General features: G+C 36.7%; 1 protein-coding gene across 17 annotated transcripts in view; it reads right to left on the bottom strand.

Annotated features, from left to right (window-relative positions):
- ERC2 (ELKS/RAB6-interacting/CAST family member 2) overlaps positions 1-18,386 on the bottom strand; it is a 431,283-nt gene that overhangs the window by 291,375 nt on the left and 121,522 nt on the right. For all 17 annotated transcript variants that reach the window (XR_007206019.1, XR_007206020.1, XR_007206031.1 and 14 more), the window contains one exon: positions 2,150-2,317. Coding sequence is in view for 1 of the 17 variants with exons in the window: in XM_048315313.1 (XP_048171270.1) it covers positions 2,150-2,317 (168 nt within the window). In the remaining 16 variants the exon portion in view is untranslated. The remainder of the gene's footprint in view (positions 1-2,149; positions 2,318-18,386) is intronic.

Genomic DNA, 18,386 nt, shown 5'->3' with positions numbered 1-18,386 from the left:
CTGAAAGCATCATTTATAGCATCAGACTCCAGATTTACTTAAATAAGGGGTGAGCAGAGCAGGACAATATTTCAATCAAATTTCTCTTTAGTCAAATGATCTGTGACTGAATATTGGAAGAGAACATAAGTAAAATAAAGATCCAAATCTGAAAATGTGACCTAAGGGTAACTTTAAAAATGTATTTTCCAAATCCAACATTCTTCTCCTATAAGCAAAATAATGGTATAATGACAATCTGGCATTAGTAATTTTGGGCATGCTAATATCTACACATTAAAAGAATGTGGTTATTAAAAATGCTTCAGAGAAGCAAATCTACACATAACTTATGTGCTGCAAACATAATATATTTTTGCTTTTTTTCTAAGTATGCATCAAAATTCATTCTTCCCTAAGTAAACCCAGTATTTAGCCCATAGCAGAAAAACTGAACTTCACAAGTCCCCCAGTGAAGGGAAATAACCTCCAAAAACGAAAATGCTACTGGAAGTGCTATTTCCAGTTCTAAAAAAAACCAGTTCAATACTAACTCTGATTTTCCACCCAGCTGTTAGCAGGATTTATCTCTTTGTATGCTAGAGCTCATGAGGCTATGACATATTTTACTCTATGATCTAGTGAAGAGAGAGAGTGCAGTTTGAGAATGATTATGTCCACTAAGAAGTAGGTGCAAAAGAGGCAAGACCACCTGCACACCCTAATAAAATGGCCATGATTTATTAAAAACAGGAAAAGTGTTAAGCTGTATATTTCTGAGGACAAAGCCATGACAGTGCTGGTATCTCTGTGATAGTTACTCATCACAGAGCTTTCAACACTGAAGACATATTCCTCTTACTGACCCATTTCCTCAAGATCTAAGTACAAGAGAAATTGTAAACTGTTGGTTCGTTCAGGGGTTTGGGGGTTTTTTTAGAATGCGAACTATAAGAAAAGATGCATTCTGTTCTTCAGAATGCTCAAGAAATGTCCAAAACTAGTTAGCATTCAGCACAGGATAAAAGCCTTGAAGTTTGCTTTCTTTTAGTTCATCAGCATTGCTAACAAGGGAAATATTCAGAAATAGGATTAAAGTGGATGTGTACTTATATTCCAGTTTCGATAGGCCTTATTTCCCAGGCCTGGAAAAGCAGCCTTCTCAGTTTCTGGAAAATAAGGACTTGGCTTTTTAAATTCAGCGCTTAAGCAATTGCAGACAGAAGCACAACTAGACCATGTGAACCCTGTATGAATCCTGGAGGAAAACCACAGTAACATGAACTATCTACATAGTAACAGAGTAAGGAGGAATAGATGGCTGTGAAAGGAGGGAAGAACAGTAAAATATAGGTGATGCCAGGAACTTCTCCCCCATTTCTCGGTATGCTCACAAGTGCATCTCAATATGGTAAACAGTGACACACAGGACACAAACAGTACACACCTGGTAGCATAAATACTTTTTGTGAGCATGAGAAAAAAGGATAGGGAAATGAACACTCTACTACTGTATGCAGAACCCTTGCAGAGCTGCCTCTACAGGAAATTCCCTCCCCACTCCCCCAGGTGGAAACTGTAATGATTGAATCCAACTTCCCAAAGAGAGCAAATGCAGTTAGTTGAATTTGTGGAAAATGAGAAGACTATTTGGCTGTTTGAAGGGAGCCTCCCTTCTTAATGTCTTTAGACCACAGGGAAAACAGATAACTGACTTAATTTAGGTTCCTTCTCCACTCCCTCTCCACTCCCCTCCTCTCCCCACAGAAAAGAAAGCCCTTCAGGCTAAAAATGCAATATCCTGATCCTTTAGCAGGCCCACACATTTTATTTACATTATTTGGAAAGAGTAGCAGTGTTCATAAGGATACTGGAATCCCTCATGTTGAGGGATAAGAAGTTTTATCAGGATTTTTAGTACTTCCATGTAACTCCAATAATTTTGTAACTACTGCAGCATCTAATATTTTTCTGATAAAATATATATAAGATATAATGTTATAAAAAATGTACCCACGGATAATGTAGCACATTTTATTTTAGAGAATTTTACTATTACAGACTTGCTGCATGTTTTTAATATATTAAAAGTAATACACTTTAAGAAACAGAAGTATTTCCTTTAATTGTGCCTCAAAAGTTATACAACACATCATTTCAGTGATCTTACCTTTTTCTGAAGGACATTAATTTTTCTTTCTTTTACTTCCAACATGTCTTTCATATCTCGAATTTCTCCAGCAAGGGTTCCTTTCTCTTCTGTGAGGTCTTGAAGTTGTTTTGTTTTTTTATTCAGAAAGGTTTCTTTCTCTTCCAATCGTAACCGCAAGGCATCAACCTACAGCAAGTAAATCAAACATCTTTAGGGTTCAGTATAGATCATTAGGGTATTTTTTTTTAATGCTCTTTTATTCACACCTAAGAGATGTTTCATTTCTCTTCTATGTAATTTTCCAAACTGAACTTGAAGACATTGTTTTACTTGTTACACTTTTCTCCAGTGTTTATTTCACAAGTCTCTTACCAAATGGGTCTGACTATTTCTCTGTAGTAAGCACAAATCCCCAACAAATAAAATAAGGGATATTCAAGGATTTTCCTAAGCAAAATGCTCTGCATACATAACTGGTGGGTTTTTCTTCTTTAGAAAAAAATAAAAACAAAACCCAAAAGAATTCCAACAGCCCAGAATATGTAAGCATCCCTTGACTTTCTCATTTTTTGATGTGTAAATATTCAAGCATGCAAATTTGTTATTCTCTTAATGTAATTCTAACAGTAATAAAATAGCAGAGATCTCAATTCATTAAAGAAACAAAATATGTTTGGGTTTAACCATCATTACTACAAGAATCACACCTGATGTGTATTGGTGCCTTCAGGAGCACATCCACTGTTCACATATTCTGGTTCAGAGAAGCAGCTACAAATGAATTGCTGAGCAACTCTCAGTATATAATACTGGGGGCGTGGGGAATATTTGGGAGTAAAGAACAGATTTCATCATATATGAAGTTTTTGAAAACCAAGAGAGACTTTTTTTTTTTCAATGTGACCTTTATATTATTGAAAGCTTATTTGTAAATAAAATAGTACAAGAAAATGTATACCCACAAAATTCAGTCAGTGTGAATAAACATCATGGAAAGCAGACAACCAAGACAAAGGCAGAGCAATCATTTATTTTTACAGAGACAAGTTTACTTGAACAGAGGCTTTTTCTGCAGCTCTGAACCACGAGGTTTCACATTAAGTGGACTCACAGGCTTGTTCTGACTGCAAGGTTAACCATTGAGAAGACAAGGTTTGGATTGAAAATGTTTGATGTCACAATTTAGAATAATGCTTCGTCTAGAAGAGAGCTGCAGGCAGTCAGGCAAGTGAGAAATTTTAGATTCACTAATCCAAATTTCAAACATACAAATTTTAGAAAATAAAGAACAAGAGTTTAAAGTTTATATTACCTAGACATGCATAAGGTTAATTCGTAACAAAAAGCTAGATGGAAGAAACTGAAAGAGCATAAACAGAGGCTTAGCATTTTTAAAGTCCTGCAGATGGGATAGTCAGAAAGAGTCTTCTCTAATAAGCTATTTTCTCCCTTCTTAATCAGAATACTATCAAAGTACAAAATAATCAGCAAATCTATATTTATTTATATTCTAAGTTTAGTAATGCTAAATTTGCTCAAAGCAAAAGTATTTTCAGTGCCACTTTAAAACTTGCTTTGGGACCAATTTAGATGATCTATTGGATCTCAAAATGCATGTTCTTCCTGCTTTTAAAATGGCTCATTGCCTTTCTACACACTGGAAAAAAAGATTTATATTCCACTGGATTTATTTTATTTTTAAGACTTTTTTACAATATGACAGTAATAGGATCTCTCAGTTTGTAAGCAGTGTGCAGTAAGGGTGAAAAATGACTTTTTTAAATTAGAAAACAAGAAATAATAGTAGCAGTAGCAGCAGGCTTTCAGACCTCTCTTAATAAACATAAAAGACCTCATCTGAATCTCATTACCACATCTTCTTTACTCTTAATCACTAATTTGCTTCAGGTCTGAAAGCAATCCTTGAAGTCAAATCACAGGAATCTCTGCTGGGCCTTTCAGCTGCAGCTGAGGAGCTTGTCAGGACCTTGGAGCTCCACAAGCAGCTCTCCCTGGTCAGGCACGGCCAGGCTCCTTTTGCAGCTGCCACGAGGCAGAAGCCTAAAGCTTCAAGTCAAGGGAGTTGGAGGTGATTAGATGCCCATACAAACAAAGCACTGACACCGTTCCCCCGTGGCTGGGATAACACAGCAGCTTCCACATGTCTGATGCTTGGCTGGCTGATGTTCTGTCCTGCTTGGCTGAACCAGGCAGCATCTGAGTAAATAATCTTTTCTTCTATGCCCATGCAGTCTCTACCCCAAGGGCTGAGCAGACAATTCTCAGCCTTTTTCACAAATTTCTTCCCACACACCCTGTCAGCAGGGCTCTCTAGATTCAATTTAGGATTGGTGGGGTGGGTTTAGGCAATAAAACTTGGGAGAACAAGGAGGGTGGAGAGGATGAGCAAATAGCTCTGAATGCCCAGAGTGACAACGTGTATGGGAAATGGGAGCAGAGCCATGTCCACTCCAGCTTCTCAGACCCAAATCCTGCTTTAGCTTCAAATAAAGTCTTTAAAGCATAACCAAAGTGCAGCTTCAATTGCACTGAGAAACAGCCAAAGAATCTCAATCCCATCAACCCAAATTCATACATGGACAGTGCAAGAGTTGTGAAGGAAAGAGCACAGCATGTCCACCACAGCAGAAAACATCTGCCAAATATATAGATATTCTCTAACGTCTCCTCATCTTGAGACTGATACACCAGAGCACTTTAATCCAAAAATCCACCTACACAATGAAGTATTTCCATGGAATAAGTATATCATCCCCAAACTATCATTCACAGCAAGGAGCCATTCTGAAAGCAGAGGCAGAACTTTGAGCCAGTGCCAGCCTAGGAGAGGGAAAAAGACAACTCATACTGTGTGTGGTCTTGGGTGTGCACATTGATTTTCTATTCACAGCAATGCAATGTGGAGGTTTAGGAGAACATCAGTTATGTCAGCCATTTTCTCCTTCCCTAAAGTCCTCTTTCTGCCTCTAGTAATCATGAACAAAGACTTTTACATTCCTCTTAACAGGAAATAAAACTACCTCAGCCTGAACTGCAGGCAACCTTTCACTATCTGTTCAGCACTAAGCGTGTATGACATCATTTCATAAGTCAAATAAGAACCTCCAGATGGTAGAAAACCAAAATGCTGTTAAATCAGTTCCTCATCTTGTGGATGACCGGAAGCAAAATACACTATTTCATTTTTGGCCAGGGTGAATTTGCTAATATAAGAAATCGTCTCTTCCCTGAAAATGGTACTGTGAAATCACATCTCCCAAAAATAACACAACGATGAAGTATTCTAGATGGAGCATGCCAGTACACTGTGAGGAATGTCTGCCATTTTGTTACTACTACTTTTACATCTAAGGCATTTTAAATATGAGTTGAAAGGAAATTAAATGCGAGTCATTTTATAGCAACAGATATATACATTTTTATATTTGAAAGGATAAGGATTTCTGGTACACAAAACCCCTCTCTTTGGCTTTTCACTCAACACTACCTAATTTTAAGAATCCTTCACTTATTTTTCCCAAGCTCTGGCAGTATATTTACAAGTAAAATTTGGCAGTCTGAAGAACACCATAATTTTCCAAAAAATAAAGCAAAAACAGATCTGATAGCTAACACAAAGTATTTCAAAGACCTCTCTCCAAGTAAATTGCTTTTTAATTTTGTCTAACTTCTTTTTCCTCAGCAGCTACTTATTTCAACTATTTAATACAATAGACTCTGTCACTTGCTCTGGATATATACAACATACTGTAAAAACTTTAGAATTAGGTTATACTTTTGGAAAAAAAGAGTTCATGTAAGTGGCAAAAATTGCCAAATTCAAAGCTGAACTTTATTAATCTTCATGTCATCACCCGCCACTCATGACCAGCTTCAGTAGTGACGTCTACTCCTTGAAGTTCCTTACTGTTAACTGTTTAACTTAGATGCCATATTACATATATCATTTATGAAAGTAGCTTAGTGCTATGGAGCTCCACAGGGAAGTAAAACATGGAGCAGCACTACTGTGTTTCACTGTTAAGAATTATTTACTTTACCATCATATATAGATACATTTAAAGTAAATGTTTGACTGTATTTTTTTTAAACTAAACCTGAAGGTCCTACTCAAGTCCTAAGTGTGCTGTAGTACCACAGCTGGGGTAATGACAAAAAAACTGTAACCCACTGTTAATGCCCTTCCTGAGGCACCTCTGCTCCAGCACACACTGCAGCCAGTATTTGCCACTGTGCCCAAGAGTCCGGCTCCCCCCCTTCTGTACCACCATTCTCTCCCTTCCTCATGACCACTACAGGCTCCACAGGCCTGTTGACATTTTCTGGGCTATTATTTGCTCCCTTAGTGTGTATTATGCAGCCATCTTTTGAGGAAAAACTTCAGTTAATAAAAAAAGCCCAAATTTCTATTAAAGATCATAGTGCCTCTATTTATGCATCCACATATATCTGGGGAAATTCTAAGCTGTTACTATGAAAACCAATTTAAATCAAGAATAAAAGAACTGTCACTCCAATTTTCCATACAGAAGTACTGAATTATTAGTACAGAGAGCATATTCTCACATGGCCCTTTTGCAAATATGAGAACTGAACTACAAGCATAGAAAGGATATCATGTGTCCCAACTGTACTCTCCACTTCAGAGCCACTTAAAAAAAAAAAAAAAAAAAAACAAAAGCCCAAAAAAGACCCCTATTCTAAAATAAGAGAATATAATGAAAACTATCCCCTCATCATATTTTTCCCCTCATTTTTTAGCCTGATGTGATAAACAATCTTTTTCAAAGCAATAGCTGTACCTGGCAAGCCATACATTCATTTCTATCAAAAACATCTGATGTACATAAAATTCAAGGCAGAAAAGGCAGAACATTTTGAAGCTGCAGACACCTCAATTTTGTACAATTAATATCCTTAGCACTCTGTTCCAAATTGAAACTCTAGTGACTTAGCTAGCTTTTTCACTTCACAGAGGAAAATTCCACTTTCAAGCATTATTTCAGACAACATTCTCACCCCTCTATTACTCTGAGTATTATGGTTGCTCTAGTTCACATTTTAATTCAGCTGATAGTTTATAGGCTTTATATTCTTTAAAGCATTATCGAGTTTACTGTTTCATTTCCACGACTTCAGTATTTAAGAACTGACACAAGGAGAGGTATTTAAAGCAGGTGAGTACTTTGTAGTCCGAGGAAACAGACAGTGAGCAACAGGAGATGTTTTGCAAACACAGGCCAGTGTTGGCTGTTCACATCAGGAAAACAAACTCCTGCCATTTCCCTGACAGAATCCCTGTCACGAGCTCTTTCAGTCCTTCTATACCAGGGCAGGAGAAGCACCCAGTGCTGTAACACCTCAAAATCTCTTACTCTACTTAATCCTTGAAGATGACACCTACAATTTTCATAAACTTCCCAGCCTCCACCCTAAGAGCTTTGGCAGCCACCAGCTCTACTAATCTATCTTGATTTTTCTTACACTCTTTTTATCCACCAGTCCAGATTATGCTGCTCTTTAAAAAAGAAAATTGGTAAACTGACTGGTCAAACTACACCAGAAAAGGTTTCAGGTGAACCAGAAATTGTAAATAAGATATTAATGGTTCCCTCAGGCAGTACAAAGGTTGTCCTTGTGGAACATCATATGCCACAAAGAATTCTGATCAGTGTAGTTTATCAATGCAGCCAACTCCCTACCAGCTGTTTTATTCTAATTTGTATCTTTGCCTATTCTTACCACTAAAATTAAGTGGTTTAAAGCAACTAGTCCAAAATTTCAGAATTTAATATTCACTTTAGTTCCAGCAAATTTTGGAAAACACATGGGAACTGTAACTCATGTGCCAATACTTACAGTTTTTGTTAATAAAACTTCCAACACTAACCTTACCTCACTGAACTCACTGATTTTTATGCTCACTATAAAACTATAGCTATCATAATACTTTTGAGTTACTGCAAAAGGAAGTCAGTCATTCGAGTCAATGTTATTTAGCAACATAATGATAGTTATAAATTCAAAATACTTAAAACCAATTTACAAAACTATCAATCTTAGAAGCTTTTAACTTTTGAAATTTCTGTCTTCAATAACATTCAAATTTTATTGTACTGTAACAGATTAATAGAAAGTTAATTAGAAGGCCATAGTGTTCTTTCTTAAAGTCAAGCCAATGTGTTTAACTGCTTCATGAAAAAAATGTGTATAATTCCATGAAAGAATCATCAGTAAATACCCATTAGCATTATATATGGTAAAAATAGCATTTTTACACAAACTGTGTTTCTCAGTTTAATTTTTTTTACTAGTAGGATTCAGTAATTACAAATAGTTGATACAGCAGTGAATGTGTGATTTTCAAAAAGCACATTTATGTTTGTAACCTACTCAGAATAAAGGAGGTGCCTATAGGTAAAAATCTCTCTCCAGCTGAGCTAGAGAGGCTGTGTTATGCTTGTAGGGATGAGCTGTATCCTTGACCTCTCAATTTCACATCTTTTGAGTGATTATCAGACATTCCTACAGTAGCAGGTTCAACTGCCATCAGCTTGACTACGAACTTATCCTCCAGAATCCACAGCCAGCTCACAAACAGAGTGACATTAAACAGCTTGGGCATTTGTCATTTATTCATAAGAACACAGCAAACAGAGAAGGTTAAAACAACATTCTAAACATATATTGCTTATTTGAAACACAAAACAGTATTCTCTCCTGCCCACATTCTTCTAGAAACCAGGTTACAGCCTTTTCTCTGAAAACTGCTGCATTTTTCATAAGAGTGAATAAGCTTCAAACTACTTGTAATCACCCCAATTAAAAATTCACCTCTATAACTTTCCAAATATAAAAGCTGAGAGTGAAGTCCTCTCTCTCTCAAGAAGCCAGGCTCCATCATCTCCTAGACAACAGGAAACATCAGCTGGTTTAAAAACATCCTTGAGTACCAGGAGGAGTTACAGGTCTGCTTCACTCCATGACATGTCCTCAAGCAAAACCTTCAGTCCTCCGGGCCCTTCTAGAACTCAGAACTTTCCCATTGGCTCTGGCTTTTGAGCCATGCAAGGCAAGGCAACCCTCTTGCTTATTCCCCCTGCCTATGTGAGCAAGATGATGTTCAGGGATATTCTGAGCCCTTTAAGAAATTGCTCTGTATCACATACAATGCTGTATCACATATACTAATTTATTTCTCTAAGTCATTATTCACAGATATCTTACAGGTAGTAGATGGCCCATCAGCTGAAAATGGCAAGGCTTGAGATGTTTTTACTACAAGGTACCTCAACCAAAAAGCAGACTGTGCTCCTACTGAAACAAAAGTGCAACTGTTCGGGCTATCTTAGACACTGCAAATATATTTCCTTCTTTATGCTGGAAACAGATTTCCAAACCAGTTTCCAGAGATTGTGCTGGCTTGTGATAAGAATTCTAGACAAGGAAAGGCTACTTAGATCATGACAGGCTCCTAAAGATGAAGTGTGTCAAAAGATTAAAAGGACTGTTTCAGATTCCAAACTGATAACTCCTTACTTATGTCACCTTTGCAGTAACATTTTTTAGGTATTTTAGGTAGAACTGGAAAAGGCATTTTACTCTGAAGAACTTCAATAAACACAGGAATTATAGACCTGCACCTCATATTTTAAGCATTTGAAAAGTTTAAGGTGAGTAATAAGACCCAAACAATACTGCAAAACAATGCATGAGATGGGAACGAAGGAAATAAAAACAATAATTTCACTCTTTTTATAAATACAGTGATTATAATGGAAGCTAAATGGTAAATTAAAAATAAAAAGTTATGCAGGAATGAAATCAGACAAGTTTCAGTTGCCTAACTTTCTAACAGAGATTACTTGCCAAATATTTTTACTGAATCCAGTCTGCCAGATCATCTAGCAGCAAGTCAGAGACATGTCAAGATCTGATCTTACATTTATTTACTATTCATCTGGAAGCTATAGGCTTACTAGTTTACCACAATTATATTCCATCTGGGACATACTCAGTTTCTCAAGACAGACTAGCATCTGCATGAGCAAGATAAAGCAAAGCTGATAAGTGCTGCTTTCCTCACAGTCTTGACACTAAACAAGCCATGTAAAGTCAGCTACAAAAACAAATCCTATCACAGAAATGGTCTTACACTGTCAAATATGTAAGGGATGCTTTCAGGAAAAGAATCAGCAGTGAAATAACTTCCAAAAACTACTTTCAGAGAATGAGCCATGCAACCTCCAAGAACCAACAGTGGCAGCTAAGACAGGGGGACTAAATTAATAGTGTGTCCTCAACTGAGCTGAACACGGGCCAACTCTGGCTCTTCACAGGAAACTCTTGAACCCACAGATCTCTTAACTAATTTCCAAGACCCTCTAAATCCTGCAGAGGCTTTTTTTTTATATATACTTGATCAATGTACTATCTGCTAAAAGGAAAAATATGCTGGAGAAATATATTATTATATATCATAATAAAGAAACAGAAACAATCAGTGGGGAAGTGAGGGAACTATTTAACCACAAGAAAACAACACTTTGTTAAAACATTTGAAAAGAGTTTTTACACAAAAAGCCAGAGGAGCACCATGCCACAAAGGCCTGAAAAAAACAGATCCTCTAATAAAGTGCAGAATCAGGACAGCAGGAAACTTGAGCAATTTCCAGAAAAAACTTTAGCAGCAAGATCTCTTCCAAAAATTCCCAAGGACAGATCCATAGTCCCATAATGACAGTTCTCCCACTGAAACTTTTGAAGTATTTTTAAGATTTCTGATAGACAATAAAGAAATGTGATTATACTTTACAATAGTAGGTTGGAAGGAAACCTGCAATATGATCTGCAACATCTACAGAGCAGACACCCTCCAGACCAATTTCTTTTAGTATTACTATAAAGATTTTTGCATAATCTCATCACTGCCCCTAGCAAGTGCAATGTACTCCTATTTGCTTAGCCTGTGAAATGTTTCCCATATTTGAAAGCTTGAAGTAAAAGTTCAGCTGAGCCAAAAAAAAAAATTTAAAAATGGACATTTCAAAAAAATTCTTTCAGAATGAAACCTTTTCTTCATTTGGTTTCCTCTAAAAAGTGAATGTGAGAAAAGTATGAACAAAATTCTCATGTAAAGGGAAATAGATCCCATTTATTAAGGGGGAAGGAGAAAGAAACCTTCTACATATTTTTGTGCACAAAACAAACTCAAAATGCTTAAACATCAGAATATGACATGTAAATAACAGTAAGTTATCAAATAACATTTAAACTTGTCCATCTGAGCACAGATTGAAAAGTCTACCTTTGTGAAAACCAGATTTTTTTTAAAAAGTATTTTAGAGTCCAGTCAGATTATCTCATGTAAACAATCAAAGTGGTTTAAAAACTTGTTCACCCTTGAGCTGGAAATTACTATTCCTTAGCCAATATATCATAGCTGAAAGAAAGAAGAATGTCATCAGTTCACAACAATGATAAGCAAAATGAATTGGCTGCAACCATTCCTGCAAATGAAACCACAAAGCAATGATAGATTTGAGCCTTTTTCGCATCATAAGAAAGTTGTTTTATTTTCCTGATCATCCCTCTAACCTTCCTCTCTGCTATCTGGAATTCATCTTTCTTGAACCAGGATGACTACACTTCAGATGAGATCTCACAGAGTACATAAAAATATTCCCCAATTTCTGTAACAGAAATCTCTCTCCTGATACATTCTAGTATCAGATTTTCCACAGCCACATTTTATTGGTGACTAACAGCAACCCCCTCACACACTATTACTACCTTTACTTAAACCTTCACACTACAAAGTTCTAGTTTTGTGTCCTCAGGGGAATATGCCTGCATTTTGTACTACCATATCTCATCCATTTTTCTCACTTCAGAATTTCAGATTATCACCACTGACCCCAATCTCTGTGTCTCCAGGTGTGTGCATCCAAATTCTGGCAAGCTGAACAATGAAAATATGAAATAAGCCTCATTAAATATCAGGTCTTGAGATGTTTCACCAGTATTTTTCCCCAATCTGGTCCTTCCTCTTCCCGCTGCACTGCTCCTCTATTAGCCAATATTCTACCACTTCTACCATTCTTGGACTGGAGCATGTCCCACTTTACACACCTGGATATGGTACAGCATGGAAAGCCCTCCTAAGATTCAGCTAAATTAGACATTACATTTTTTGTTTCAAGATTTGCAGCCTTATCAAAAAAAAGATACTGCTTTAGCCTAATTTAGCCAAATTCATAACCAAAAGGGATGCACAGTGGCTCTGTAAAATGAAAAGGTTTTTTTCTACACCAGAGAAATAATCTTTTGTAGCAAATCCAAAGGGGGATACTCAGAATGAGATATGTTTTTACTTTAGACATAAATGGATTTTTACTATTTGTTTCAAGCTTGCTATCCTGTCTGGGAATGGGAGTGGTAAAATTCAACTTTAAATCCTGTGTTACCAATGAAGTTGCAAACTTTGGATTTTGTTCCAAAAGTATCACCAGAATTCCTGCTTTTTCAATTGATTATGTTCGAAAGACTTCTGTTGAAAGTTTCTGGACTTGAAAGTATGCCTTTGAAATACTTCTAGGATTGAATCTTCTAGGATTTCAACCCCTTCAACAAAGGTTATCCTTAAATATAAAGATACAAACAATGGCGGAAATGATTTGGCTAACATGCTCTAGAAAACATGGAAGAAACATTCATTTGTTTAAAAAATTTACTATTTAATCATTCTTAACATTCTTTTTTGTGTATATAGTATATATATAGAGTATATTCTTTTGAGTCTACATAGAAACATTTAGTGCATATATAGAGATGTATATGCATATTCATGTATAAACAAATATTATTGCTAAAAAAAATCAGGGTATAAATAATTTAACACAGAAGGAGAGGCTACATGAAATCAGATTTACTAGTCATTGAAATGAAACCTGAGTATGAAAATTCATTCCCCAATCTCTGACAGCTGACATTAACAAGGAGCCTTATAAATCTGCCCTTTAAGAAAATTCTAAGAGGAAATAAATAAATAAAGCAAGTACTATTCCTCATCTGTTTTTCTTTTCCTGGAAAGCATTCTGAAAGTAATCTTTTTCCCAGACATGGATAATTCTGCACATGGGTGAAATTCTGCTCCTTTTTTTTCAATCTCCTCAAAAGATTGAGAAAATAAAGATACATTTCAAGAAACAGGACAATGCCAGCACACAAAAGGAATATTAATGTAAAGTTTAGCATAGATTAACTACATAGGATCCTACACTATGCAAAGTTAATTGTATTTATCAACATATAAGAGTATCACAGTACCATCTCTCAAGTGGAAGCAAAGCAAGAGAACAAAACCAAAAACAAGCCCCCAGAAAACCCTCACCTTTCAAACCAGTATTATAAAAGACATGTGAAAGAAGTGCTAATATTTCTTTCTGCAGCTGCCAAGCTGTCTTAAAGAATTTAGTTTCCAAGTATCCCTTTAGTAAGGATGTTTTCTAAGAAGTGAAGAGCAGGTAGCTGGCAAAGAACAGCAACTATGTACAATTTAATGAATTTATTAAATTCACATCTACCTTAACGGTGCAGTACAAAAGCATATCTTTGAATACATAGATGTATTAGCCTCTTTGATTTCCATCTCACTTTACAAAAAAACAGGGGAGTTCAAGTGCCTCTGTAACTGAAACTTTCTAAACCCTTGTATTATTTATGCAAGAAGAAATATAACCTTCTACCCTCATTCATCTCTGTACTGGATTGTAAGACCCAACAGAGGAGTAAAAAAATTATTTACTGAATTATGTATATAGATGTGATTTTGAATGTCAGCCAAGTATGAAACTGATAGCACAGGGATAAAATAAAACAGTCTCCACACTTTCTTTTAATTTCTTTACATATATGTACAAATTTATAAATTTTATATTCACATATGTATAAACATTTAATTTTTTCTGCCATTGAAATTATATCATTAAGTATGCTTTTAACTGGATGGTTACATCTTAATTCCAAGTATCTGTCTAAAGATCTAAATTGGCATCATTGTCCTAGGAATACGTAAGACTAAATGAATCTAAGAAATAATGAAAGGATTTGACCTTAACACAGGCATCCTGTACCAAAACCATTTAAAAGTGTCCAAAAGATTGACTTCCTGTAATCTCACTCTTTAACATCATCTATTATTTCATGTATGAATAAGGGCTCTTCTTCAGCACAACTGCTGGTTACAATTAATAATAGTAAATTATGCAAGTTTTCTATATTCATATTTTTCCTGTGAATTAGACAACATTAAGCATCCAAGAAATACAAAGATGCACTTAATTAACCTTAAGGTCACATGCTATAAAAATCATTAAGCCACTTAAAAAGAGAAAACTTTGAAACAAAGACAGGATCATGAGTTTGCAAGTACAGTTCTACAAAAAGGAAAATGTACATCACATATCAAAGCTCAGTGTGCAGAACACAGCCTTTAAGTAACCGTGGCAGCCTTTCCCTGGTCAGGTTTTCAACACAGGGTTGCAATCCTCAGCACTGGTCTAAAACTTTCTTGTCCTCTTTAGAAAGAAATTTATTAGGATTTCTCTCAAGCGTGACATTGGTTGAGAGAGCAAGTCAGACAGTTGTACATCACACAAAGTTCCAGTCTTTCTCTTGTAGCTTTTATTGGCAGGTGCCTGATCATGACACTACAACAAATATCTTTGAACTGTTTAACTTACTAACAGAGTTAAAGCAAAAGAAAAAAACCAAAATCCCAAATACGCAATTCATAAAGCACATATTTTCCTTAATTAATTTTCTCAACATTTACAATATCTGTACTAATTCTCTGTAACTAGATATGTTCTGGATCCATTCTCAGAGAATCTGTGTAGAATAAACATTTGAAACATCTTAAAGACTAACTAAAACCATCTTTCTACTACACTGCAAGGCAAATGATTTTTGGATGTTTTGCATTTTTATGCTAAATAGTGCAGCTGCAATTGATAAAAACCAATCAAGCTAATTTAAGTCAATCATGTCCAGGAGGTTCTCATCACTTGTGTAAAAATGCTCTCACACTCACTTTAAGACTTTACCACAGCAAGTACCTCCCCCATGCTCAAATTTCAATACCTTAAAGTCCCCTCTGCATCTTATGTAACAAAGAAAAGAAAATATAATTATTACAGAATAAGCATATTTATAGTTTTACACTAGAAATCAAACGTCTGTGTTTCATTTGAATAGAAACTTAGGTTCTTAATACCACTTGAGCACAAATATGACTCATCCCAATACAGCAACACTGTACCTTTAGTGCACATCAAGGCACAGAGTCAAAGGCAAAGTAAACTTCTAGCACTGAAAATACACAACTGTTACCCTCTGATACATAATCTGGATTACATTACTGAGATCATACGTTTTGAATTTATTATTTTGATTTATCAATATGGCACACCACAGCTGCCATCCTGAGTTCTCTCTCAGCTGCTGCATTTGACATTTTAAATGATCATTGTTTATATTTTTAAATTTTGCACTAACTATTGCCACTACATTTTAAACCTATGAAACTATAACAACCATGCAAGAACTCTTTCCTCCATGGGCAAAATCCAACGTTACAGATCTGAAATCTGTGTTTGATTCTTACCCATTTGGCCAACCCCCACATGCATGTGGACTGCACACACTTTTCAGCAATAATATTTTCTCAAAAACAATGAAATAAATAAATAGAGGCCCTGAACTTCAAAGTGTGCTGTGTCTTTATACCTGTTCCCTTTGAGATGGTTATGGGGTCCACTGCAGTAACTGGAGATGGAAGCAGAGAATCACATCACCATCACCCTACCCTGGATCTCCTTCTCCTCCATGAAGAGGTGAAACCAGGTGAGAGCAGGTGCTATCAGATTGACTTAAACTGTTGCCACAACTTCTTTGCATGTTCTCTTTGACCGACTGCTCACCAAAACCATTTGCTCACTGTTCCAACAGAAGCAAACAAGGAAAATACAAAAGCATCAAAAAAAATCCATCTACCAGTAATCCTGCAACTGACCAAGAAAGGGCTTGAAAAACACACCCTCATCTTCAAATCATAAAAACTACATCTATCTTTTTGGAGAAAAATAAGATAATTTCCCCAATGATATTTGTTCTCCAGTAGACACACAGATTTTTGTTGGATAGGAGAGGTTCTATTTTTATTGACTATTATGTTGGGGGTTTTTTAAAATACACTGAATTTACACTGCTATATACCACATCAAATATTAAGATAAGCTTTTCATCAAACTGTTTCTCTTCAAACAGTAAGTGGATAATAGCTCTCGGACTTATGTATGGCTAATAATAACTATTGGAAATAAAAACATATTGCCACTCCAAACTCATGTTCTAAAAATGCTTCTTTTGAATCAGAACACAAAATTCTTCACAACAATAGCTAAGCCAGCAGGAAACAAAGCCAGCTAACTGGAACAGGCAGCACATGCCTTGGGGATGTGGAGCCAGTCTCTGGAACACACTCAGAGCTGAGCTTAGACTTGGTATGAGTCCAGCTGAAGGCCCCACCTGGATGGCAGCGAACTGACACACAGAATGTACCTGCAGATGCTGAGCACCACGTCTGTGCACCCTGACAAAAAAGCCACAAGAAGATTCAGTGCTGTCTTCAATTATTACTGAGTGGAAGGGCATGAGAAGACAGGGCCAGACTCTTCTCAAAGGAGCACTGGGCAGGAATGAGACAAGTAGAACATGGAAATTACACCCTGACATAGGGAAAACACTTGTTTGGTTGGGGTTTTTTTACCTCAAGATTGGTCAAATACTGAAACAAGTGTCTAAATAGGTTATGGAAAATCCACCCCTGAGGTATCCAAAACATGCTGTCCTGAGCAACCTGCAGTAACTAAAACCTGCTTAGATCAGAAGCTTGGGCCAGATAACCTCTACAGCCCCTCCCAAGAGACAGGATTCATCTGCATCACTCTCCTATTCCTCCTGCACTACACCCAGGCACGGTGGCACCAAGCCTGACACCACCCTGGGAAGTACCTGCAGCCCAGCCCTCCCTGAGGATTTCCCCATGGGCACAGAGATGGGTGCACAGCAGCTGGGGGGATTGAGTATGAAATGCACACCTCAAAGAGAGTTAGAAGGTCCCAAAATTCCAGCTATCCTGTAACTTTGTTCATGAGGCAAGTGGTGAGAATTTATTATGTACCTGTGCTTTAACCATCCCTTACACAATGAAGTTGAACAAAGATGATCTTTCAAGGTTTCTACTTGCCTAAAAACCATTAGAACCACTGCAGAAATGATTTAAAAAGAGAGTTTGCCAGTAACTGCAAAAGAGAAATACTGTAACAAAAAATGCTGAAGAATTATCCAACACAATATAAACAAGGGAAAATATCAGATTTCAAATCAAATTATCAGAAACCCATCAAAAATACAGCTTTTCTTGGGAAGAATTTACCCAGAAATTCATAAATCCATGCTAGTTACTACAAATCACCTTCTTGTTGGTCATACATCTGGAAATGGCTTCCAGGATTATTCCTTTTTTGTTATGACCTTTCCAGGGATCAATGTGATTGATGCAATTCCCTGGATCCTCCTTCTTGCCTTTTCTAAGACATTGGTTTTCTCCCAGGTCTCAGAAACCCCTCTCAATTCCCAACACTTTCCAAAGGTAATGCCATCAGCGCTTGCAGGTGCATTCCAGCAAGGCCAAGGGACTTGTATGTGTCTGGTTTATTTAAATATCCCCTGGGCTGATCCTCCTCCATCAAGGACAAGTTCATGTGGTGCTGGACTTCTGTAGTGGTTTCAGAGACCTGGGATTGCTGAAGGTTGTTCCTTCCAGTAATGTTCCAGGTGAAGCAGGCTTTCAGTATTTTGACTGTCTCCATCTCCTCTAGGGTCAGATCTCCACTCCCATTCATCAGTGACCCTGTATTTTCTTTAGTCTTCTGCTACTGCTGTGCCTGTAGAAACCTTTCTTGTTGCCCTTCTCATCTCTAGTTATATTCAAGCCCAGATATCTTTCTTAACCCTTTGTCTTTCTTAACCCTAAACCTGATGCTCAGAGAGGGTCTCCCTATTACTCCAGGACACTTTTGCCTGCTCCTACACCACCATGTCATTCCTGTTTATTTAGCTTCATAATTAGAGAAGTACAAAAGCTGGTTTCAGTGACACAAAATTGATC

This window comes from Corvus hawaiiensis, chromosome 11 (assembly GCF_020740725.1).
Source record: "Corvus hawaiiensis isolate bCorHaw1 chromosome 11, bCorHaw1.pri.cur, whole genome shotgun sequence".
Classification (NCBI taxonomy): domain Eukaryota; kingdom Metazoa; phylum Chordata; class Aves; order Passeriformes; family Corvidae; genus Corvus; species Corvus hawaiiensis.
This window is presented reverse-complemented; position numbering and strand designations above follow the sequence as displayed.